At 36.6% G+C, this 26,374-nt stretch overlaps 1 protein-coding gene across 4 annotated transcripts in view; it reads left to right on the top strand.

The window, feature by feature from the left end:
• Positions 1–26,374, top strand: part of HEPH (hephaestin) — an 83,146-nt gene that overhangs the window by 23,194 nt on the left and 33,578 nt on the right. For all 4 annotated transcript variants that reach the window (XM_036270733.1, XM_036270730.1, XM_036270731.1 and 1 more), the window contains exons 9-15: positions 341–472; positions 4,425–4,636; positions 5,517–5,667; positions 8,338–8,550; positions 17,397–17,610; positions 19,150–19,289; positions 20,096–20,227. In XM_036270733.1, the coding sequence (XP_036126626.1) occupies positions 341–472; positions 4,425–4,636; positions 5,517–5,667; positions 8,338–8,550; positions 17,397–17,610; positions 19,150–19,289; positions 20,096–20,227 (1,194 nt within the window). The remainder of the gene's footprint in view (positions 1–340; positions 473–4,424; positions 4,637–5,516; positions 5,668–8,337; positions 8,551–17,396; positions 17,611–19,149; positions 19,290–20,095; positions 20,228–26,374) is intronic.

Raw genomic sequence — 26,374 nt, 5'->3', positions numbered from 1 at the left:
GGGTGGGAGAAAGCCATAACTTTAGATATAGTCTCTTTTCCTAACCAGTCATTTAAATTTGAGGTCAATTCTACCTTTCTTAGCTATAGTTTCCTCATCTATAAAATGAAGATACCCCTGCCCTGAGAATTATATTTAAGGATCAAGTTGAGATAATGGATTTTAATGTGCTTTTTATAACTATAAATTTCAATATATTTGGAAGGATTTATTCTTATTATTGCAAAGTGAGTTCTCCGTCTTTTTCAAATCTTTTTTCTTTCCCTCCCTTTTTTAATGTTTCCATTCTCCCTTGTCATACCTGTTTTGATTTCCATTGTCTCTTATTCCCATTTAACAGGGCCAGTGATCCGGGCCGAGGTGGGCGACACCATCCAGGTGGTCTTCTACAACCGTGCCTCCCACCCATTCAGTATGCAGCCTCATGGGGTCTTTTATGAGAAGGACTACGAGGGAACTGTATACAATGATGGTAAGCAGGCAGGGTCTCCAACTAATGTGGGCTACAAGTAATAGTAGGTACCACTATAGGAAAAATAAACAAGGAGTGAAGGAGGGAGAAGGAGACAGAATTAATAGCCATGTGTGGACCTAGTTGAATGAATACATATTATAGCAAGCAGAGCTGGACTCAATGAGAGACATGTTTTAAATATTTTCTGATTATGAAACTGGTGTATGTATTATAGAATTGTGAAAAGTTATAGAATAAATAATTCATAGATAAATGGCTATTACATTTTGATATACCTTTAAATATTTTTCTGTGCTTACAAAAATGTATATATTTATAGATTTGTGATCATATGTTTTGTGCAGTTTTGTGTCAATTTATTTTCACTTACCATTATATTTTGTCCATTTTCCCATTCCATAATAATGCTATATATATTTTAATGACTATATAATACTTTATTATATGGGTTTGCCATAACTTATTTACCTTATCCCCTATTATTTGTACATGTAATTTTTTATGTATTTTATGATTTTTTTTAGTATTTTAGAACATTGTAAATCATTGAATGCATTAAATGAATACATACATATGGTTTATATTACTATTTCAGAAGGGAATCTTAGAAGTGAGATTATTTGGTAATTAATTTCTTGCTTTCTCTGAAATAATATTAACACATGCTAATCCCAGGCCAAAAATATTAAAAAATAATAAATTCAAAAAGGGTAACGTTGCAGACAAATTTAGACTACAAGAACATCCTACAAGGCAATTGGTCTAGTCCCTTTAGGAAGGCAATGCCATAGGGAAAAAAATTAAAGAGACACCACCAAGGGCAACATGCAAACCTTGTCTGATCCTGTTTATAAAAAAGTAGCCTTAAGGGACATTTTGGAGATAATTGTAAATTTTTTGTTATAGACTGGACATTAAATGATATTAGTGATATTAAGGTATTTTTCAGGTGTGGAATGTTATTATGGTAAAACAGCAGATGCTTACTCATCATTTAGAAATAAAATGTCATGATGCTTGCATTTTACTTACAAATGATTTAACAAAAGCAGACAAACAAAAATTGTGAGTGTATGTATATGTGTGTAGATATACATAAACATAAATATAGAGGAATTAAAGATTATGAAATACTAAGTTCAACTCCAGGTGGCAGGGTGATCATTGTACGAACCTTTACATTTTTCTGTATGTTTGACAATTTAAAGAGTTGGGAACAATGAGTAAGAAAAGATAAGTTAATACCATCCTAAATTATACCACCCTGTTATAGGTTATACTAAAAATATCCTTGTGTATGTTTCTTTGCACATTTATATTATTATTTCTTCAGGATATATTTTTATGATGTGGTATTTCTGTGCCTGATGATACACATATAAAAATTTTGGTACCTATATTCAAAATGCTTTCTGAAAAACTTTTCAGTCCCATCAATTTTGAATTCCATAACAGTGGCTGAGATAGAAGACCCATTATTTTTACATCCTCACCAGCACAGAGCAGCCATTTTAACCTTTGTCAAAATGTCAGTCTTGTAGGCAAACAAGACTCATGGCTGTTTTTATTTGCATTAGATTGTACATTCTTTTTAATATTTTTGCAAATCTTACAGTTTTTGTGGCCATGAATTTTTTTTTAAGGCTTTTGACACAATTTAGCAACTTTTTTTCTCCCAGAAGGGCAATTCTCATTTACCCTTTTTATAGGTGAGTGAGAGAGGTAAGAGCTATCTGAACTGATGCCTATGATGATAATGATGATGATGATGATGACGATTATTCCTCGCTCATGGATATGTTTTTGTTGATTTTAGAGAGAGGAAGGCAGAAAGAGCAAGAATGAGAGTGAGAGACATTGATCAATTGCCTCCTGTACACACCCCAACCACAGATTGAATCCATAACCCAAGTATGTGCCCTGACTATGAATTGAACCAGCAAACTTTTATTGCACGGGGCAACACTTCAACCAACTGAGCCACTTGGCCAGGGCTGAACTGATTATTTTAATTTGTAAAATCTTGCTAATTTAACAGGCAAAAATTTATCTGTTTTTTGTAATTCTCTGATTACTAGTAGATTTGAACATTTAAAATAAAATTTCTGTGCATTGCTTGACCATGATGTGTCCATTTAAGAAATTAGTCTTAGTGTTTCTTTTCTATTACAGTTGACATTCAGTATTATTTTATATTAGTTTCAGGTGTACAGCATAATTATTAGAGATTTAGATATTTATGATTTAATTCTAGTACCCACCTGGCACCATACATAGTTATTAAATATTATTGACTATATTCCCTATGCTGTACTTCACATTCTCATGACCGTTTTGTAACTACCAATTTGTATTTCTTAATTCTTTCACCTTTTTCTTCCATCCCCCCAACTCCCTCCTATCTTGCAACCATCAGTCTATTCTCTGCATCTATGAGTCTGTTTCTGTTTTGTTTGTTGATTTTTTCTTTAGATTCCTCATATAAGTGAAATCATATCATACTTGTCTTTGTCTGACTTATTTCATTCAGCATAATACCCTCTAGGTCCATCCATGGTGTTGCAAATGGTAAGATTTCAATTTTTATGACCAAGTTATATTTCATTGTATATATGTACCATATCTTCTTTATTCAATTTTCTAGTAATGGGCAGTTAGGTTGCTTCCATATCTTGTTTATTGTAAATAATACTGTAATGAACATAGGGGTTCATATATCTTTTCAAATTAGTGTTTATAATTTCTTTGGATAAATGCCTAGAAATAAAATTGCTGGGTCATATGGTAGTTATATTTTTTATTTTTTGAGGAATTTTCATACTGTTTTTCTTTTTTCTTTTTCCACACAGTACACTTTTTTTTTACATTTTTGTTTTATTGTGGTGACACACACACACACACACATACACACACACACACCATGAAATTTACCCTATTACCAAAACCTCAGTGCACAATACAGTATTGTCAACTACAGACATAATGTTGTTCAGCAGGCCTCTTGAACTTACTCAGTTTACACAATCAAAACTTAATATCCGTTTAGCAGTGGTACTTCATTTCCCTCTCCTTCTGCCCCTGGGTTTTGGCTCGAATCAGAAAAGTTAGGTACCTGAATGCCTGTGTCTTAAACTTCATGTGAGACATTCTTAGTTCCCAAGGATGGTACACTTTTTATTATGCATGGCTGTTGTACAAAATATCCCCACTTCACTTGAGGAACAGTATCATATCTAAAACACCCTTGATGAGTGCTGAATATTAAAATGTTACATGACACCATACAAACGGGTTGAACAAAAGTAAACAAAAATACACAGTCTTCAACCCTTTGATATTCTAAGACTATACCACAGCATTGATAATATGAAGAAAAATGTTTGAAATTATTTTTAAATCAAAATTCTTCTAGTTGTTCTCCACTATACTGTTCTTCTTATATATATATGTATATATACATACATACATACATAGCATCCATCCATCCATCCACATGTACATACATACATATAGAAAGGAAAAAGTGTTAAACAATCAGAACTGTTCTAAGGTGAAACAGGCTGTGATGACAGGTAATGAATCCCCCAACTCTGGACATTTTTAAGCAGAGGTAGGGATATAAGAGCAGATAAATGTATGTTTTCAAGTGAAGGGTATTCCAAATAAGTTTTCAACAGCCTTTTATTCCTTAGGTCTTGTGAGTTTGGAAAAGTTTGGAGAAGTTTAAATTTCTCCTGTTCACATAACAAGGTGTGGCAGAACTAGGAACTAAACTTTAGTGTCTTGACTCCTACCCAGGATTCTTTTAAATATTCAAAATTTCATGTTCCTGCTGTTCCTGCTACTGCTCCAAAATGCCTTTGTAGTTTATGATCTTTACCCCACTGTTTGAAGCTGATCATCTATATTCTAGCCAATGTGAGTAATGAGTTCCATGTTTTCTCTGCAGGCTTATCCCACTCTGGCTTGGTGGCCAAGCCCTTTGAGAAAGTAACATATCTCTGGACAGTACCCCCCCACGCAGGCCCCACTGCTCAGGATCCTGCCTGTCTCACTTGGATGTATTTTTCTGCTGTGGATCCAAAAAAAGATACAAATTCTGGTCTGGTGGGCCCCCTGCTGGTGTGCAAGGCTGGTGCCTTGGATGCAGATAGCAAACAGGTATTGTCTGGATTTCTGGTAGGAGGATGAGGCTGGGTCACTAGATAGGACTTAAGCACAGAACTGGGTTCTAGAAGTGAAAGAATAGAAAAAAATAACCAAGCGATTGAATCAGACATTAATATTTGGTGACTTCATGCTATCTTACATGTAATTATTTCACCCACAAACACACATCATCCTTAGTCTTTTTTCCTTTATTTTCTTTTTTAGCCCCAGTAGCTCCTAACCCTTACTTGTCTTCTTTCATATCTAGCCCACCATTTCTAGCTGTGTAACCTTGGGCAAGTTACTTAACCTCTCTTTGCTTCAGATTCCTCATCTATAGTAAAGGGTTAACAATGGAAGAATGTATCTTGGGTTCCTGCAAGAACTAATTAAAATAATCCATATAAAATTCTTGACAGTGTCTAGTACATAGTAAGCCCTCAGTAAATGTTGGCAGTGATCATAATAATTAATAGTATATTAATTATAATTATTTTTTTCTTATTTTCTAACTGCCCCCAGAGTACTCCCCTGATCTTCTAGACACCTTACTCCAGTCCTCGCCAGGTGACTCTAGGCTGTCTTCTCTCTCAATTTGTACCTTTTATCCACAATCCACATCTTGTGCTTCTTCCTTGCTCCCTTTCCTATATTCCACTCCTCCAGTCTTGTCACTTTATTCTGGCTTCCTTCACCTACCTGTGATTTGAGGTTACCTGAGGAAAAACTGCCTAACAACAACTGCAGATCTAGGCAGGAGATAGGAGCTTGGCTCTGTGTCTGGAAAAGGAAATGAGAAAGAATCAGTGATTATTGGATCTGAAGCATCAGAGTCTATAACTGCTGAAACTGTTGTCATTTCTCCCTCTCTTCTCTCCCACTGGGCCTACAGAAAGGGGTGGATAAAGAATTCTTTCTCCTTTTTACTGTGTTGGATGAGAACAAGAGCTGGTACAGCAATACCAATCAAGCAACTGCTATGTTGGATTCCCGACTACTCTCAGAGGATGTCATAGGTTTCCAAGACTCCAATCGGATGCATGGTATGAGGAGTGCATGGTTTTTGTCCTGAGCTACAAATGAAAGGTTATAAGTGAAATCTAGCCTTAACTCAATTATAACCCATTTCTGAAAACACTGATTTCACTGGTCAGCTATGCCCAAGAGATGAGCTGGACTGAGGGATTAAACTTGACAATAGAGCTTATACTTAGCACTTTCTGTGCTGTTTCCGTATTAAACACTATCAAGGTGTACTGGATAAAGGTACTGTGAAATGAGAATTGCACACAAAGAATTCACTATAGGCTGAGAAGAGTAAGCTGGGATGACACCTTTCCAGGCTTCTCCCCTTCTCCCTTATTGCCCACTGCCTTTGCTCCACAACTCCATATTTCAGTCCAATAGGGCTATTTTTCTTTATGTGGACTTATGTCATACTTTTCTAACTTGATGCTTTTGCAGTGTCTTACCCTCCACTTGAAATCCACTTCTTTATATCTTTGTCCACAGCCTGGAGGAATTTTTTTCCTATTCTCTAAGGCCCTACTCAAAAGCTAACTCCTCCATGTAACATGTTTTTTCTTTTTTATCACCCAAGCCCAGGATGTTAACACCCTCTTCTGAACTACTATTCCATATTTATCAGACTATTTTAAAAGGAAGTTTTATATATTCCCCAATATTTTAGTTAATTATTACATTGCTTTTGACTTCTGTTAAAGTGTAATCTCCTTAACTGTATTTTTGTCATTAAATATATTTTATTAAATGTTTATTACATGATAGCTACATATGCTTCTGTAATTATTTAATTGCTTTATTTTTAAATTTTTGACACTATTGCAGGTGTCCACCCTCCCTCCCTTTGCCCACCTCCACCCAGCTCTCAACCCCGCCCCCCCCCCCCACTTTGGCCCTCACCACACTGTTGTCTGTGTCCATGGGCTATGTATATATGTTCTTTAGCTAATACCCTCACATTCTTTATGCAGTAACCCCTTCCCCTCCCCACTGACATTTGTCAGTCTGTTCCATGTATCCATGCCTCAGGTTCTATTTTGTTCAGTCAGTTTATGTTGTTCGTTAGATTCCACATATTAGTGAGATCATACGGTCTTTGTCTTTCTCTGACTGGATTATTTCACTTAGCGTAATAATCTCCCGATCTATCCATGCTGTTGCAAAACTGTAAGTATTATTTGTTGCTTATCTCTGTATCCTCTACACTAATACATAGTAAATGTATATGAACTAGTGAACTATCAATTAATGAGTAGGCAGGCAGGTGAGTGAATGAATGGAAAGGCATGGCCCCAGCTTGCAAGGAGTTCCCAGCATTTTCAATGAGCTGAGACTAATAATACCCATGAAACAATTATAGAACAATCCAAGGCATACTATAATTAAATGCTAAATTGTGTAGAACAGATTTTAAGTGACCTAGAGTTCAAAGGAGGAGAATATTAATGAAGAACAACCCAATTAAAGGATTTCTGGAAGAAGGTGGTGCTTGAGCTAGTTCCAGTAGATGTGGGAACATTAAAAAGGGGATGGTTTCAAGTAGGCCTCCCTGTATTTTTGAGGGGAGTATAGAAATTGCAAGGGAGTCAAGAACAAGTATCTTGTCTTTGGCTCCATCTCTTGGTTCTCATTAATGGTCAGTTACATCAGCTGAAAAAATAAGACAGTCCTAAAAACCAAATTCATTTTAGTTTGAATTTATGGAGAACTTGATTAGTATTAGATGACATGTCAGGTGCTTAGGCAGCCACACAGATACAGAAAAAATAATGTCCTTCCTCTTAGGTAATTTTAGTGTGGGAGATAGATCTATATGCAAATCACTGGATTCTGTGGTAAGTGATATGGAAGAATTTTGAGGGGAAAAGTTTCATAGAATCCAAAGATAGAATAATAATTCTGCTTGACTAAGGAGGTGACATTTGAATTAGAGCATGATGGATGGATGAGTAGCAGTTTGCTGTAAAAAGAGACCAGAGGGAAAGTATATCACAGGCAGAGGTAACAGCATGTGAAGTCAACAAGTGTATTATAAGCACCTATGTTGTTTAAGGCTTTGGGCATGAAGAGGCAAATAGAGCTCACAGAATAATGGTGTGTGTTTGTGTGAGAGAGCATGGGGGGATAGACTGCAGGTAGGGGTACCATGAAGGAGGCTTTTGCAGGAGTTCAGGCCAGAGGTAATGAGGGTTAGAGCCAGAACAGTGGCAGTCAGGATGAAGAGGAGCAGACAGTTTGAAAACTGAGTATGGAACCTTGGGGAATCACAAAACTTTGCAGAGGGATGGAGAATGAGGAAAAGATAGACGAGGAGCAATCAAAGAGGTTGTAAGAGAACCAGGAAAATGTGGTGCTACAGAAGCCAAGGGAGAAGAGTTTCAGGAGTGTGGGAATAGGAGAGGTTGGTACTTTTGTGTATGTGTGAAACAGATGTGATTTGAAGGATGTGAAGTGTGATAGAGAGGGGACAGTAGGTGAGGCCAAAAAGGCTGGTTGGGGCCTCATCCTAAAGGGGCAGATCTTCATAAGTAGAACTAAACTGGCTTAAGGAAGAAGGTAGAGGAGTTGAGGATGACTCATAAATGTAAAGTTGTAGGAAACCATAGCATAGAACTAATGCCATGCTTCTGGCCAGTGCCCAAGTAGTCTGGTTTCATCTCCCCATCCTGTCTTGTGTTTTTGTTTTCCAGCCATTAACGGGTTTCTATTCTCTAACCTGCCCAGGCTGGACATGTGCAAGGGTGACACAGTGGCCTGGCATCTGCTTGGCCTGGGTACAGAGACTGACGTGCACAGTGTCATGTTCCAGGGCAATAATGTGCAGCTTCAAGGCATGAGAAAGAGTACAGCCATGCTCTTTCCTCACACTTTTGCCATGGCCATCATGCAGCCCGACAACCCCGGTAAGTGCCTTACCAGCTGGCCCTAGGCTGAGAGGCTTTTTTGGGCAAGAGGCTGGGTGAGGGGTGGGGCTGGTAAAGAGAAAAGAAAAGTCATGTGGAAAGTACTTTGGAAATTTTCAAAACACATTTGTCTTCTCCCTCCTCAATGTACACTCCATGTTTTTGTTATTTGCATTGTCTTAGCTGTAAGCAGATTAGAGTAAAAAGCTGAGGACAGTCTTTCTGGAACAACAGGAAAGAAATAAGGATGCTGCCCAGGCAGAGCAGTTTTTATATAGGCGGAAGGTGGACTTGGCCATATAGCCCCTTGGACACATAGAGATTCCATTGATAGAGCTCTTGTTTTGGGGTGGTGTGGGGGGAGAAGTCCATGAGCTGTACCTATAAGCACTTCCAGCTCTGACCCCTTGGACACATAAAGATTCCACAGATAGAGTTCTTGCTTTGGGGTGGTGGTGGTGGGGTCCATGATCTGTACCTATAAGCACTTCCAACTCTGATATTCTGTGAGGATTCCTGCAAACTCTGGTGGAAGTGAGGTGGGGATGTACTGTGACAGTTTTAGCCAAAAAATTGAAACACAGGACCTTCTAGTCTAGGTTCTTTCAGTAACTTGCTATTTAAATTTGGTCTAATCACTCCCTCTCTCTGTGGCTAGATTTCTTATTTTCTTTCTCTGTCCATCCCTCTCCATCTCTCCCTCCCTCTTTCCCCCTTTTTCCCTCTTTTTCTCCCTCTCTGCCTTCTCCCTCTCCTTCCCTCTGTCTTTCATTAAGAAAGTTGACTAGAATGTTTCTTCAGGTTCTATCTATGTCTAACATTTCATATGCAGCACTAATTTCTCTTTGAAGTTCCTGGGATATATATTTTTTCTAGGCAGTACATGGCAATAGTATTAGTAAGGAAAATTTGTCAATTCCATGCATTTCCCATTAAACTTTATTTTACTTCTGTAAATTCCATTCATATTTGGAAAAAAAAAATTCTCTAAGCAAAACAAGTCTCCTTGATAACTTAGTAATTTCATCCTGGCACTGGGTTTAACAAACATTTGACATAAAGCTGGTCCCCACAGAAGTCTGGATTCTCATTTTTGCCCATCTACCTGGGATACTATTTTGATCTGGGAGAGTTGTTAGTAAATTAGAAACAATAGTTAATAGAGATGAAAGGAACAACAGAAACAAGTGCCTTTAGTGAGGCCTGGGATGAGAGAACTTCTGAATAGGAAGACCTTTCTACCCTTGGTCCCAAAGCCAAATCCTAGGCTTAATATTCTTCCTGCAAAATTAGCCAGGCTCTCCAGCCATGTCTATGTGCCACTCCAGGGCTCACTCTTACTTTGGATAAGTGAAATTATTTTTGTGCCACACCGAGGCCCAAGGAAGATGGCTTTGGATGGCTTGAAAATATTCTGATCTGTTAGGGGATGAAGAAGGTGTGAATGAGTTTATAGGAGTAAAGGCTTGAAAGGTTACTCTTCTTCAAAATTCCTGAGTTTCCTTTCCAGCAAAAGCCCAAATTCATCTTACCTTTGCATTTTCCAGACCTTTCAAACTCTTTCTTCTTTCTGAAGAGTCCTCAATTCCTAGAATGTTAGAAATGGCAGAGGCCCTTTGAGATAATCTCAATTCACTTATTTTGCTAATAGGAAGAAGAGACAGGCACCTGAAATGGGAAAATGCTTTGATCAAATTAGACATGTTGGCTCTATTTTTCTTCTTTTTCCGATTGCCCATTCTCCATCAACTATTAATTCTTCCTCCTAGATGATATCTTGAATCTGAAGTCTCCTTTATTCTACCCCTGGAGGCTTGCTCTCTAATAAGGCTGAGAGGGACCATTATGAGTAGCTCTCCACAGACAGGGCAAAAATACTAAGTTAATGGAAAAGCCAGGATCAGAATCTGGCTTTGGGATTCTGGAGAAAGGAGTTCTAATGGAGACTGGTAAACATACATATGTAAATGAGCACCTTTACAGATGTTTTAAGTTTAAAAACATCACCAGGCACCACAGCAATCAGACAGGAAGAAAAAATAAAAGGGATCCAAATTGGAAAGGAGGAAGTGAAACTGGCATTATTCGCAGATGACATGATACTATATGTAGAAAACCCCAAAGACTCCATCAAAAATCTACTAGACTTAATAAATGAATTTGGAAAAGTAGCAGGATACAAAATTAACGTCAAAAAATTGACAGCATTCTTATACACCAATGATGAACTCACAGAAAGAGAAACTAAGAAAACAATCCCATTTACCATTGCGGCAAAAAAATTAAGATACCTAGGAATAAACTTAATCAAAGAAATAAAGGACCTATTTGCAGAAAACTACAGGTGATTGAAAAAAGAAATAGAGGAAGATATAAAAAAGTGGAAGCACATACTATGTTCATGGACTGGAAGAATTAACATCATTAAAATGTCCATACTACCCAAAGCAATCTATAGATTCAATGCAATCCCCATCAAAATACCAATGACATACTTCACAGAATTAGAACAAATACTTCAAAAGTTCATACAGAACCAAAAAAGACCTCGAATAACCACAGCAATCTTGAAAAAGAAGAACAAAGTTGGAGGGATCACATTACCAGATTTCAGGTTATACTACAAAGCCACTGAAATCAAAACAGCCTGGTACTGGCACAAGAACAGGCATATAGACCTGTGGAACAGAACAGAAAACCCAGAAATGGACCCAAGGCAATATGCTCAATTAATATTTGACAAAGGTGGCAAGAGCATACACTGGAGTAAGGACAGCCTCTTTAATAAATGATGTTGGGAAAATTGCACATTTACATGCAAAAAAATGAAACTAGACCATCAACTTACACCCTACACAAGAATAAACTCAAAATGGAGAAAAGACTTAAATGTGACTCATGAATCCATAAAAATCCTAGAAAAAACTGAAGGCAACAGAATTTCAGACATCATATGCAACAGAATTTTTACTGACACATCACCTAAGGCAATAGAAACAAGGAAGAAAATGAACACATGGGACTACATCAAACTCAAAAGCTTCTGCACAGTGAAAGATACAATCATCAAAACGGAAAGGCTACCCACTGTATGGGAGAGCATCATTGCCAATGATATATCAGATAAGGGGTTAGTTTCCAATATATATAGAGTGGTCATACAATGCAACAAAAGGAAGACAAAGAACTCAATTAAAAAATGGGCAGAGGAACTAAATAGACACCTCTCCAAACAGGACATACAAATGGCTAAGAGACATATGAAGAAATGCTCAACATCACTAATCATCAAAGAGATGCAAATTAAAACAACAATGAGGTATCACCTCACACCTGTCAGAATGGCCACCATCAACAAATCATCAAACAACAAGTGTTGGCGAGGGTGTGGAGAAAAGGGGACTCTAGTACTCTGCTGGTGGGAATGCAGACTGGTGCAGCCGCTATGGAAAACAATATGGTGTTACCTCAAAAAATTAAAAATTGAACTGCCATTTGACCCAGTGATCCCACTTCTAGGAATATACCCTAAGAAGCCTGAATCACCGATCAGAAAGAATATATGTACCCCCATGTTTGTAGCAGAACTATTTACAATAGCTAAGATCTGGACACAGCCCAAGTGTCCATCAGTAGACAAATGGATAAAAAAGCGGTGGTACATATACACAATGGATTACTACGCAGCTGTAAGAAAGAAAGATCTCTTATCCTTTGAGACTACATGGAGGGACCTGGAAAGTATCATCTTAAGTGAAACAAGCCAAACAGAGAAAAACAAGTATCATATGATCTCACTTATTGGTGGAATATAATGAACATAACAGTCTGAGGAATGGGGTAGTCCTAGAGACATGGAAGTGGGGTACAGATTGACAATCCCCAGAAGATGGGGTGGTGGGGGAGATATAAACCACAGAACTTATATGCATGTATGCATGAACAATGGGCATGTACAACAAAGCTGGGGACGGGGCAGGGAGCGAGGGGGAGGAGGAATCAGTGGGGGGAAAAGGAGAAACATCTGTAACAAAAATAAATAAATTAAAAAAAATACAAAATAAAAACATCACCAGGCAGATTAAACATACTGTATGCTGGAGACTCAATTATATTTAACAAAATAGAGAAACAAGCACCCAGAAAAAAATCATGAAAATGTTCAGTGTTTCATTAAATCCACATATGAATGAAATCATATAGTACTTGTCTTTCTCTGACTGGTTTATTTCACTTAATATAATGTTCTAAAAAAAATTGTTTCAGTTGTTTGGGTCTGTTGGTAATTTTTTATCCTCTTCTTGCTCTGCTTTAAATTTTAATAAGCTTATATTTCATTTAATAGAAGTGACATGTTGTATTTAAAAGTATAATATACATCAACTCTTTCAACAGAACTATTGATAGTAGAGCATTCATAGCCAGGAACAATGGCAGATAAAAAGGGTAGAGCAATGTGATTTCTCATTTTTCCTCGTCTCATTTTTCCTTTTCCTCTTTTATCCTTTCTTTTTGTTTTTCTTCTCTCTTTTTTATACCTCTGTTCTTTTTTTCCTCTTGTATGCTTTTTTCTTTTTAATTTTTCTTTCATCCATTTTTATCTCATCTTGACCTTTGTCTTTTCTTCTTTTTCATTCCCTTTCTTTATTTTTGTTTATCTTCCTTTCTCTTTTTTCTTTTCTTTTCCCCTTCCTCCTGTTTTGTTTTTCTCTTTTTCTTCAATATGTATATTTTCTTTCTCCTTGTCTTTCCATTTTTCCTTCCTTTTTAAAATTTTCCTTTTCTATTACAATTATATTTTTCCCAAAACATATTAAATATCTGTTTTCTTCCACTTATTGGTCTGGAATGCTAAGGATGTAAGAATGAATAAGACAGCTAACATTCATGTGAAAGGGAGATAGGTACGTAAACAACATTCATAAAGCTATGATGATGATATCTGCCAAGAGCTATGGTAATGCACACGAAGCTATAACAGATCCTGCCTGACTTGTGGAGTGAAGCTTTCCTGGGAAAGCAGACATTCAAATCGAACTTTTAAGGGTGAGTAAACTGTCACCAGGCAAAGAAAGTGAATGGGTGTGAGGAAGGCATTATAGGCAGTATAAACCATATAGGCAGTGGCTTGAAAATGGTGTCTACCTGGAAAATGTTGCATAGACTGATTTGATTGTCTCTCAACTCAAGGTAGTATGCTAAAAGGTGTTTGGAGGTGTGTGGAGGTACTTTTAATTCTTACATAACTGGGAATTTGGAGATGGTTATACTGCCATTTGGAGAGTGGGAGTCAGATGCTGAAATGTTCTGTAATATGTAGGATAGTCTTAAGCAATGAAGAATAATCTCATGCAAAATTGCAATAGCTGCTGTGTTGAGGAATACTGAGAAGTAAGGTTTAAAAGGAAGCAGAACATAAGGCACTTGCAAGAGGAAATGAGAGCTCTGCTGATGGGTGGAAGCAATAGGGATGGTAAGCAGAGGCAGAATTAAGGGATATTTAAGAGATAACAAGACTTTACTGTGGTGCTGCACAAGAAGAAAGGATGTCTGAGGTTTCTAGCTTGTGCACTAGAAGTGGTGTCAATAACAAAGTGAGCAAATACAGAAGCAAGAATGAACAAGGTAGTAAGATTTGGGTGGAAAGTGCTCATTTGGTGGTATGCTGAGTTTTAAGTTCCTGGTGAAATTCAGGTGATGTAGATTTCACAGTAGGTAGTTGTGTGTAGAAATGTAAAGCCTTGAGGACAAGTCCAGGCTATAAGGAGCAATTTAAGTGTTCTCATAGTTCAAGTACATATACATGTAAAATGATAGGAAAGAAAACTTAAGGCAAAAATACACATTTAAGAGGTAGGAGGGAAAAGAGAAGCCAGAATAAGGAGACAGAAAATAATGGGTCAAACAGGTAGGAGGAGACTCAGACACCAAGGCAGAAGAGTGTTAAAACAAAAGTGGCTTGGACAAAAATGTCCATATGAAAAACTCAGATGATGTGTTAGTCCAAGGTCACGTTCCTTTCCCAGAATGTCGTCTGTTTGCTACCATCCCTTCCAGTGATAATCAGTCTTTCGTCTCCACACCAACTCTTCAGGTATAACTTTTGGACAGTGTATATAGACATTCATTTGCAAAAACATTTATTCATGCAACACATTTATTGTGCACCATTCATGTACTAGGTCTAAGGCACAGGGGTGACAAGATAGACATACTCTTTACTGTGAGGGGAGATCTGCAATAAACACACAAAATACATACATAAAATAAAAAGATAACTTCAGATCATGATCTATGTAATGAAGGAAATAAAATACAATGGTATGATAAAATTATTACTTTAGAGAAGGTGTTGAGGGAAGGCCTCTTTGAGAATGTAACACTTACTCTAAGAGTTAAATGATGAGGAGAAAGGAGCTATATGAAGATATCTGAGCAGAACATTCCAAATGGAGAGACCAGCAAGTACAAATGTACAAAGGTGGGGAAATGCATGGCTTGTTTAAGGGTCAGAAAGAAGGACAGTATGTTTGGAAAGTAGTAAGTTAGGAGAAGACTTACATGACATGAGGTCACAGAGGTTGGCAAGAGCCTTGCCAAGGGGTTGTAGGGCCTTGTAGACCAGTTTAAGGAATTTGGATTGTATTCTGAGTATGAATGAAGTGTTTTAAGCAAGGGAGCAATTTGCTCTGGATTACATTTAGTAAAGATGATACTGGATCCTATGTGGACAATTGTTGAAGAGGGAAGGAGAAGAAACAGAGTGGACAATTGGGAGACTATAGAAGTATTCCTTGTGAGAGGTGATGGTGGCTTTGACTAGGGAAATGAGAGTGAAAATGAAAAGATAATTGTGATGGAAGAGCTGATTGATTTACTGATTAAATAGATGTGTAGAGGTGAAAGTAAGGGAAATAGAAGAGTTGGGAGTAGATATGGAAAGAAAAACAAAGTATATTCTTTCTTTTAAGAATCTTTAAACTAGTGGAAAGGACTATTTATGTGGAATCTAAACAAAACAAAACAACCAAAACAAAAATAGACTCAGGAACAGAAACCAAGGTATGATTGCCTAAATGGTGGAGGATGGGTAAAAAGGGTGAAAAAGTTGAAAGGAAATATAGTTAATAATATTATGATAAGTCTGCATGGTGATAGATTAATAGAATTAATAGATTAATAGAATTATAATGGCAAAATGGCAAATAACCCTATTGTACACCTGAAACTAATATAACTAATATAATGTATATTAACTATACTTAAATAAAAAAAATAAAAAAATAGAGAGGAGCACTTAATGCTCAACCATATGGTTTAGACGTAAAGAATGTTAGAAGTAGAGAGGCCAATGATATAGAGGTCAGTGTGGGCCAGAATAGCCAGGGAAGGCTTCCTGGAAGAGATGAAAGATGAATTTGGTCTTAGAGAATGAGTGAGCTCTCAGAGATATTTGTGGAGGGTACAGGTAGGTATATTCCAGAAAGGGTGTAACAATGTAAGTGAAAATTCCAACAAAGGAACAAGATATGTGAGAGGGGAAGTCAGGGATAGATTTAGTTGGAGGCCTGGTTGAATTTGGAACAGAATGGGAAGTGGAATTGGGTTTATAGTTTGAAGTCAGCTCACAGAGGCCCTTATAAGTCAGGAAGAAGAGTTTGCAGTGGTAAGATAGGCAGTGGGCAACAAGGGAATGATGAAAAATATTCTAAGAAAGTTAGCTTTTTCTGATTAACATTCTATGAGCCTTAGTGTCCTTGATATGGAAACCTGGGGCTTGAAATCAGGTTCAAGCAGCTCCACAACTCAGACACATAAGACTTATATCAAACATTTCATTATAAATACCTAGCCACTTCAAATCTCTGGTGTAGGTATCCTTGTGATCAAGAAGTTCCTTTTTATTTTAATTAAATTTATTGGTGTAACTTGGTTAATTACATTATATAAGCTTCACATGTACAATTTTGTAATACAATATCTGTATACTCCATTCTGTGCTCACCACCCATAGTGTAGTCTCCCTCCCTCACCAAATATTTGATCCCCTTTACCCTCTTCATCTTTCCTTGATCTTCCTTCCCCTCTACTAACCACCATAATATTGTCTGTGTCTATGAATTTGTTTGTTTTGCTTGTTTGTTGCTTTTTGTTTTATATCTCATATATGAATGAAATTATATGGTTCTTGCCCTTTCCATCTGATTTATTTCACTTAGCAAGAAGTTCATTTTTTATATATCTATTTAAACCCATTTTTATTTCTTTGCTATTTGGTAGAAAAGGCAGACGACCAGTTGGCCAATGCCTTTCTTGGAATGATAATGATTGCAGCTTTATTTACTTATTATAGCTTCACTTACTGTATACTGTGCTAAGCAATGTGTACATATTGGTGTGTCTAATCCTATAACAAACCAATGAAAAAACTAAAATTATATCAATTTTGCCATAAAGGAATTGAAACATACAGAGGCTTAAAAATTGTTATATAGCTAATGTATCAGATAAAATGATCAAACATCTTAGTTTGCCAAGAACTGAAGAGTTTCCAGGGATATGAGACTTTTAGGACTAAACCTTGGAAAGCCTTGGATAAATAGGGAGGAGTTTGTCATTCTAGTGGCAGACTTTAGTTTTAAATCCAGACAGTGTTCAGAGCTAGAATTCTTAACCTCTGTGCTCATTGCTCTCAATACACTTGTAATACTTTTTTTCATAATGCATAGGCTAATCTTATCGGAATCTACCCATTCTCTGCAGTATGCCTAAAGAGAGGCAGGGAATCCTCCAGACACTTCACAGTGGTATTCTGATTCAGGTTTTGCTCTTTCTTCCTTTCTCAGGGATATTTGAGATTTACTGCCAGGCAGGCAGCCATAGAGAAGCAGGGATGAGGGCAATCTACAATGTCTCCCAGTGTCCTGGCCGCCAAGCCACCCCTCGCCAACACTACCAGGCTGCAAGAACCTACTATATCATGGCAGAAGAGGTTGAGTGGGACTATTGCCCTGACAGGAGCTGGGAACTGGAATGGCACAACCAGTCTGAGAAGGACAGGTAAGTCTTCAGAAAAGAAGTCACACTTTAGAGACCCTGGACCATTTTACAGATAAAAAGGATACTGAAATTCTGAAGGAAGGAAACACTTATTTAATGTCACCTAATAACATACCAAAAAATCTGGTGCAAGGACTAAAATGCAGGTAAAGTAGAACTCATTTGTTTCTTCTATATTGCTATACTGTGGCACTGAAGTAAAAGATCTTACCCACACCCTCGTGTTTTTAATCTTCGTGTCCTTTTTTCTGGTTAGCCAGAAGCACCTCTACTGGGACTTAAATTTTATAGAGAACTTACTCAAAGAACTGAATACCCCGAGTTAAGCTGTTCCTTGACAAAATGTCATTAAGGTACAAGCTAAGCTATCTTGTAGAAAAAAAATAGAGTGGCTTAAATAAGTTAGAATTTTATTTCTTACATACACAAGAGTATAATAATGAGCAGTCCAGAGCCAGTAGATGAACTAGTCACATATAACACATGCTTTCATATCTGGAATTAAGATGCCTGTTCCAGTTATAATCATCCCCAGATATCAAATAAGGAGAAAGAAGTCCAAGGAAGCAGCGTTGTCTATAAGGCGATGACTTGGACGTTGTGTACATCACTTTTTCTCATACTCCATTATTCTGAACTTATTTATATGACCATACCCAGCTGCAAGAAAGTTTGAGAAGTGTAATCTCTGGTTTGGCAACTATGTGCTCAGCTAAAATCTAGGTGATTCTATTACTATAAAGGAAGGAGGGAAGAATAGAAATGGGGGTACAGTTTAGCAATTTCCAATACAGTTTATTTTTGATACTCTTTCTACCCCTTGCCAATTATTGCTTATTATGTTGCTTATTAAAGGTTTAAACCTATTTGCTAACTTGTTCTACAACCTAAAAAAAAGTGACTTTTTTTCCCTGAGCCTTGGTTTACTTATATTTAAAGTGATGTGGTATACTTGAAAGAACTTGACTGGAAGGAGGTAGGGAAGGAGCAGCAAACTCGAATCCAAGTTCTGGTTTCCTGTCTGGCTGACAGTATCAATTCTATCACCTCTGGACCACTGAATCCACCTCTGAACATACATATCTCATTAGCCTATTGGTAATGTCAAATGATAAAATAAATAATAAATATCTTTGTAAACAGGAAAGCATTGTAAGGAGAAATCTCTCCGATTTCTACTTCTCATCCCTTACTCTCCAGCAGCAGAAGCAGTTAGTACTTTCCTGCTAAATGAATTCCACCTAAGACATCATCAAGCCTAGAACTAGAGATCGAAGCTTCTGATTGTTATCCCAGTGTTCTTGTCATATAAATTTTACTACAAATTCCTATCTGGATGATGGCAAACAAGAGAACATAAATAGATATTGAAGTCTATGATCTATAATTGCATGTATGCAGCCAATGTGGTGAGGAATCTGACATTAGAAAAAATGGATTCCCTTCTATCTGTGACATGAACTTGGGTCTGACCTAGCTTTCCTATGGGGTTGAGGGATTGAGGGCCAGGTGCTGATACCATTCTTTGGATTCCTCTAGTTATGGTCACATCTTTCTGAGCAACAAGGATGGGCTACTGGGTTCCAGATACAAGAAAGCTGTATTTAGGGAGTACACTGATGGTACATTCAGGATCCCCAAGCCAAGGATTGGACCAGAAGAGCACTTGGGAATCTTAGGTAAGAGAATTCCACCTTTCTCCTAGTGTCTGGAAGACTGTGCTGTTCCTAGAGGGGCTATGTCACGTGGGGAAGGCCTCCCATTCCCCATTATCAGTTTTTCCTTATGCTGTACTAGAACTATAGTCATATTTTATAAATCAACCATGAAAACAAGCAATCAAAGGAGGGAATTCATGAATTTCTGCTGCAACCTGAACCAGGTTTTTTCAGGTCTCTATATTTAGAGATCTTTGAAGGTGATAGATTTTTTTATTTTATGCTAAAGGCAGGGGAATGTAGGACATCAAAGAGTAGGAAAAAATGGTACAGGAAACCAGTATTAGTCTTGTGCCCTGGTTTAATTATTGCTGCAGTTTCTTCACTTCTGTGGGGGCCACTGGGTTTCCTCATTCTTGTTCTTGCACAGAAGGGATCCACTGTCCCTTTAAGAGAGCCCAGCAATTCTGTACTCTACATCAAACTCTCACTCCTAATTAACAATTATTACACAGAGCCCTAATTCTCTAAAAACTTGGAGTATTATTTAGAGAGAGTTGGGGTGGGAAAAGTGGGGGTAATTGGAAGCATAACCCTATTGATGAAGTACTCTCATCCTGTGGATAGCAGCATCAGTGTAAGGGCTTCTGAATTAAAAAAATGAAGCCAGCAGTCATGGCTTTCAGTCTCAGAAGGATCCTTTTTTTTAGGGAAAAATCCTAATTCTGGGGAGCTCCTATGTACTGTATGTCCCTTTCTTTAACTGCCTTTAATGTCCCTGTTCCACTACTCCACTAATGAGATTTTCCTTCTTTTTAATATATTAGGTCCACTTCTCAGAGGAGAGGTTGGTGACATCCTCACTGTTGTGTTCAAGAATAACGCAAGCCGCCCCTACTCTGTGTATGCCCATGGAGTGCTAGAATCTAGTACTGGCTGGCCACTAGCTGCTGAGCCTGGTGAGTGGGAACACTTAGTGAACAAAAAAAGAATGTGCAGCACTTCTTCAGGCCTCTGTCTTGCTCCTTTTAAAAATATGCTCTTAGAGAACTGAAAAATAAGTATTAGCCAAGACTAAACCGTAGCCTGAGTTTGGCTTTATGAAATAATCATTCTTTCAGTCTTAGTACAGGCTACCTTAGGTTTTTTGTTTCATTGAAGTTACCGTTAACACTGGTTACATGTGGAGACTTATACTAGCCTTAATTCTGAATGCAGATTGGGCTTCTAACCTTCTCTAGATCTGAACTTCAGCTTGTCCATACTATGAGCTTCTATTCTTGGGTAGTTAACTGTCTCAGATCACAAATTAATCCTTAACCAAAGCCATAGGTAAAGTTCTTGTCCCCTTAATAAAAACTGAATCCTAACCCCAGTCACATACTAAGCTCTTGATACTAAATGTAGGATAACCAGAATCTTGGCCACATTTTATTCCACTTATTCATTCATTCATTGAATAAATACTTACTGGAAGCCTACTGGGTGCAGGAACAATTGTAGAAGGTATGACTACAGAGGGAAATTATACTTGTTCCTACTTTTAAAAAATTCAGGCTATTAACACAGAGAAAGTAAACTGGTAATTATAATGCAGTGTTTTAAGTATTAAATAGGGATTTTTTAAAAGTGTGTCATGGAGGTGTAAAAGAGGGTACCTGATATAATGTTTGAATGGTCAAAAGTGGCTTCCCAGAGTAGGTGATATCTCAGATGAGATCTAAATTATTAGTTCTCAAATTTTAGCATGCATCAGAATCACCTGGAAGGCTTGTTAAACAACAGATTTCTGGGATCAACTCCCAGAGGTTCTTATTCCGTAAGTGTGAGATGGGGCTCAAGAATTTGCTATTTCAAACAAATTTCCAAGTGATTTTGATTTAGTTGGATCAGGAACTTATACTTTGAGAATCACTGATCTAAAGGTTGAGGAAGAAGCATACAGTTAACAGTGTGGAAGAAAAGCAGGAAAAATGAAGTTCCAGATGTAGGGAATGCAATATGTAAAGACCCAGTCATAAGAAAGATGACCATTTGAGCTGAGGAGAGGGGATAGGTTCTAAAAAGACCAATGAGGTAGATTAAGTAAGATTTGGTGATTAATTGGATATTAAAGGTGAGAAAGAGAAGGATTCTTTAATAAAATCCATGTTTTTGGAGGAAAATTCTGAAGTGGTACCCAGGTTTTTGGCTTGGACAGCCAAGTAGATACTGATACTATTCATCAAGATAGGGTACCTGGGAGTAGGTAGGAAACATGAGTTAAATGGAGGAGATTGGATGATAATGAGTTTACTTTTGAGTTTGTTGCTTTGAGATGTCTAAAAAAACATAAAGCGCTGGAGCTCAGGAGAAAGGTATGATCTAAAGGAGTTATGTGAGAGGCATCGACATTTAAGTAGTAACTGAAGGCAAAGAAATTAACACCATCACCCTGGAAGAGTATATTGAATGAGACAGTAAGAATCCTAGGATAGCAACCTGAGGAAGACTAATTTTTATGGGAATGTACTCATTAAAATGTAAGCCTGAGAAAAAGCAAGCAAGCTGTTAGAAATAAAACCAGGAGAAAATGATATCAGAATTTTTATTTTAATTTCTAAGTAAATGTTTGCTTATTACATAAAAGGAAAATTTCAGTTCAGTAGAAAAATCATGGTTTATGTATTTATTTATTTATTTGTTTATTTATTTATTTATTTATTTAATTTTAAATTAAATTTGTTGGACTGACATTGGTTAGTAAATTATATAGGTTTCAAGTGTAGATTTCTATGATACGTGATCTGTATACTGCAGTGTGCCCACCACCCGAAGTCAAGTCTTTTTCTGTCACTATAGATTTAATACTCTTCACCCTTTACTACTTCCTTACCCCTTTTCCCTCTGGTAACTACCATAATGCTGTCTGTGTCTATGAGATTTTCTCCCCCTTGTTTGCTCATTTTTTGCTTTCAGTTTTATATCCCACATATGAGTAAAATAATATGGTTCTTAACTTTTTCTGTCTGAATTATTTTGCTTAGCATATCATTAAGATTCATCTATGTTATTGCAAATGGCAGTATTTCATCTTTCTTTTGGTTGAGTAGTAGTCCATGGTATATATGTATCACATCTCCTTTATCCAATCATCTAGCGAAGGACACTACTTATTTCCATGTTTTGGCCACCGTGAATAATGCTACAGTGAACATAGGATTGTATATATCTTTGTAAATAAATGTTTTCAAAATTTTCAGGTAGATACCCAGAAGATGGGTTGCTGGGCCATATGATAACTCTATTCTTAATTTTTTGAGGAGCCTCTATACTGTTTTCCATAGTGCCTGTACCAGTTTACATTCCCACCAGCTATTTTTCTAAAAGCTACTGAAGTTGAGCATCATTTCATATATCTGTTGGCTATTTATATGTCATCTTGGGGGAAGTGTTTGTTCAGATTCTCTGCACATTTTTTAATTGGATTGTTTATTTGTTTGGTTTTGAGTTGTATGTGTTTTTTATATATTTTGGATATTAACTCCTTGTTAGAGTTGTTGTTTGCAAATATCTCCTCCAATTTAGTTGGTTGTCTTTTTGTTTTGTTGGCATTTTCCCTTGGTGTGCAGAAGCTTTGTTAGTTTGATAGAGTCTCATTCATTTATTTGTGCCTTTATTCCCCTTGCCTTTGGGGTCAAATTCATAAAATCCTCTATAAGATGTAGGTCCATAAGTTTAGTACCTATGGTTTCTTCTATGTAATTTACTGTTTCAGGTCTTATATTTAAGTTTTTGATTCATTTTTTTAGTAAGTTTTGTATATGAGAACAAACTATAGTATAGTTTCATTCTTTTGCGGGTGGCTTCCCAATTTTTCTAGTATCATTTACTGAAGAAGCTTTCTTTTCTCCATTGTATGTTTTTGACTCTTTTGTTGAAAATGATTTGCCCATATACATGTGGGTTTGTTTCTGGGTTCTCAGTTCTGTTCCATTAGTCGGTGTGTCTTTTTTGTGTGTCAATACCATGCAGTTTTGATTATTATTGCTTTGTACTATAATTTGAAGTCAGGGAGCATAATACCTCTGGCTTTGTTTTTGTTTTGTTTTTTCCTCAGGATTGTTTTGGCTATTTGAGGTCTTTTGTGGTTCCATAAAAACTGATTATTTATTTTATATTCATGCCCAAGGATATGTTTTTTAGTGAGAAAGGGGGAGTGAAAGAGAGAGAAACATCAATGTGAGAGAGAAACATTGATTGATTGTCCCCATACACCTCCCTCACCCCTCGACTTGGGATCAAACCCAAAACCTAGGTAGGTGCCCTGACAGGGGATCAAACCCAAAACCTTTTGGAGTACAGGATGGCGCTCCAACCAACTGAGCAACCCAGCCAGGGCCAAACTGATTATTATTGTATATTTCTTTTTAAAGATGTCATAGGGATTTTGATGGGAATTGCATGAAATCTACATATTGCTTTGAGTAATATGGACATTTTAACTATGTTGATTCTTCCAAATGTTAATAAGCAGATCATTTCAAGAATTAACAGGTCAATAGTTTCAGCTGCTTCAGAGAAGTTAAATAAGATCAGAACAGAAATTTCTCATTGGATATAGCAATAGTGGTGTGGCTGGAGTTTTTAATAGAAGCCAGATCAGAATGGACTAAAGAGTGGTTGGGTAAGATTTCATTCTTTTTTTATGGCTGAGTAATATTGCATAAAATTTTATGGCTGAGATGTATATGTTCTACATCTTCTTTATCCAATCATCTATTGATAGGCACTTACATTGCTTCCATATCTTGGTCACTGTAAATAATGCTGCAAGGAACATAGGGCTGCATATATCTTGTCAAGTACTGTTTTTTATTTCTTTAAATAAATAACCAGAAGAATGAAACCTCACCATTTGTGATGACATGGATGGACCTGGAGCGTATTATGCTAAGTGAAATAAATCTGACAGAGGAAGACAAATACCATCTAATTTCACTTATATGTAGAGTCTAAAGAACAAAATAAACAAGCAAACAAATAAACAGACTTATAGAAGCAGAGAACAAACTGATGGTTGCCAGATTGGAGGGTGGTGTGCTGTACAACTGAAACTAACATAATATAATATAATATTAGATGTCAACTGTAATGAAAATTTTAAACATTTTTTTAAAGATAACCTTAAAAAATATAATTGGGAGATGTGGGAGTGGAAACAGTGAGTGTGGTTTAATTATAAGACTTGGGGAGAATAATATCAGGTGTTAAGGCCTTGAGTTAGACCAAAGGCTAAAGTAAAGTGGAGGTAAATGACACTAGGATTGAGTTCATGGGACTGATAGGATATAGTGTTTGATGAGTCATCCATATAGACTTTGAAGTCATTCAGAAAAACAGAGAAGATTGGGATGGAAAGGAAGATGGTGATCCAGGTACTAACTATAAATAAATTTCTAAAAGGAGATAAAGGATACTTTGGCAGTAGGGAAACCAGTTAGAAGATTTTAGTAATCTGTACAAGTGATGATAATAACTTTAACACAGGTGGTAGAACATGAGGATGGGGAGAATTAGATAGGTCTGAGAGATGTTAAGGGATAATTCATAGGATATAATAAATGAACAAATGTTTAGGTGATAAGGAAGATGGTGGAGTTAAGGATAACAAATGTTTGGCTTAAGCTCCTGGATACTGGTACCAGTGACAAAGAAGAAAAATGGAGAAAGCAGGGGTTGTTTTTGTTTGCTTAGAAGGAAAATATATTATTTATTTCTTAATAACTTGAATGTGAGGTATCTGTAAGACATCCAGGTGGAAATGAGAGTGCTTATAAGTATACGAGGTTATACTCAATCTGAGTATGGGTCTGTAATTTGGAAGAGACACCTGGAATACATATAGCAATTTAGCAGTCATTAGTAACAACAATAGATGATAGTTAAAATCATGAGTATGTATGAGATTACCCAATTAGATAGCATGTAGAGTGACAATAACTTGAGCTGAGAATGAAACTTTGAAAAATATCATCATTTAAGAGGAAGTGTTCTAACTTAAAATAATTTATTGGTTTAAACTAGTTCTAATCAAAATCACAATTGGAAATTTTTGTACTTAAAATAAATGATTGTATATAAAGTTAATTTGGAAGAAAAAAGAATACCTGGACAAGAATAACCAATTAAAAAAGATTAATGGGAGAATACTAGCAAACTCTGTAGTACAGTAGACCTTCGATTTTGTGGACTTCCATTTAACGGACTTTGGATTTAATGAACAAAATTTCTGTTAATTTTAAAATCCTTTTAACCAAGATTTGCTTATAATTAAATTAATAGGTTATTTTTTGTTATTAATTCACTTTTATTTTTAACAAACTTTAGCAAATAAGCCACATGTTGGGAAAAAACACTAGTAATTTCGCTGACATAAATGAATATTACATATCTACAAGTATATTCTACATATTTAAATCCAAGAGTCACTGCTCATAAACAATGTTCCTGGAATGATTAGCATGTGATCATAGGATATCAGGCTATAGGTAGTTGCTTCTGTTGTTGCATGCCTGACTTTCTGCAGTAGTTTTAACCTGTGCTATTGAATATTTTGTTGGATGTTTCCACATGCTCCAAGCTACACCCCAGCTGTGTACAAATGTTTACTCATGGTGACTGGTGAATGCACGCATTTATTATACCTATTCAGTACACATTTAAAATTACTGTAATACATATAGAAAATTTTCCTGTGAAATTAAACTTTTCATACATAGATAATTTTAATTACACAAACGTGTCTACATAAGTAAAAACAGGTAAACTAATTTGTCAATTTTTAACATATGTATTTGGAAAACCTCCTTTATTATATAATGAACTTCTGGCTTTAATGGACAGCCCCTTGCCCAAATTAGTCTGTTTATCGAGGTTTTACTATATAGCATATTATAAAGGCACAATAATTAATGCAACATGATACTGTAAAAACAAAAAGACCAACAGGGAAAATTAAAAATCCTTGAAGTATAGCCAGACTTATGCCATTGTCATAGCACTGAAAATACAAGTACTCCACTAGTAGCCCACACTTCTTTCTTCTACCTCCTTCCTCATAGCTC

Source organism: Molossus molossus, unplaced genomic scaffold (assembly GCF_014108415.1).
Source record: "Molossus molossus isolate mMolMol1 unplaced genomic scaffold, mMolMol1.p scaffold_m16_p_2, whole genome shotgun sequence".
NCBI lineage: Eukaryota > Metazoa > Chordata > Mammalia > Chiroptera > Molossidae > Molossus > Molossus molossus.
The sequence above is the reverse complement of the archived record's forward strand: the minus strand, read 5'-3'. Positions and strand labels throughout refer to the sequence as shown.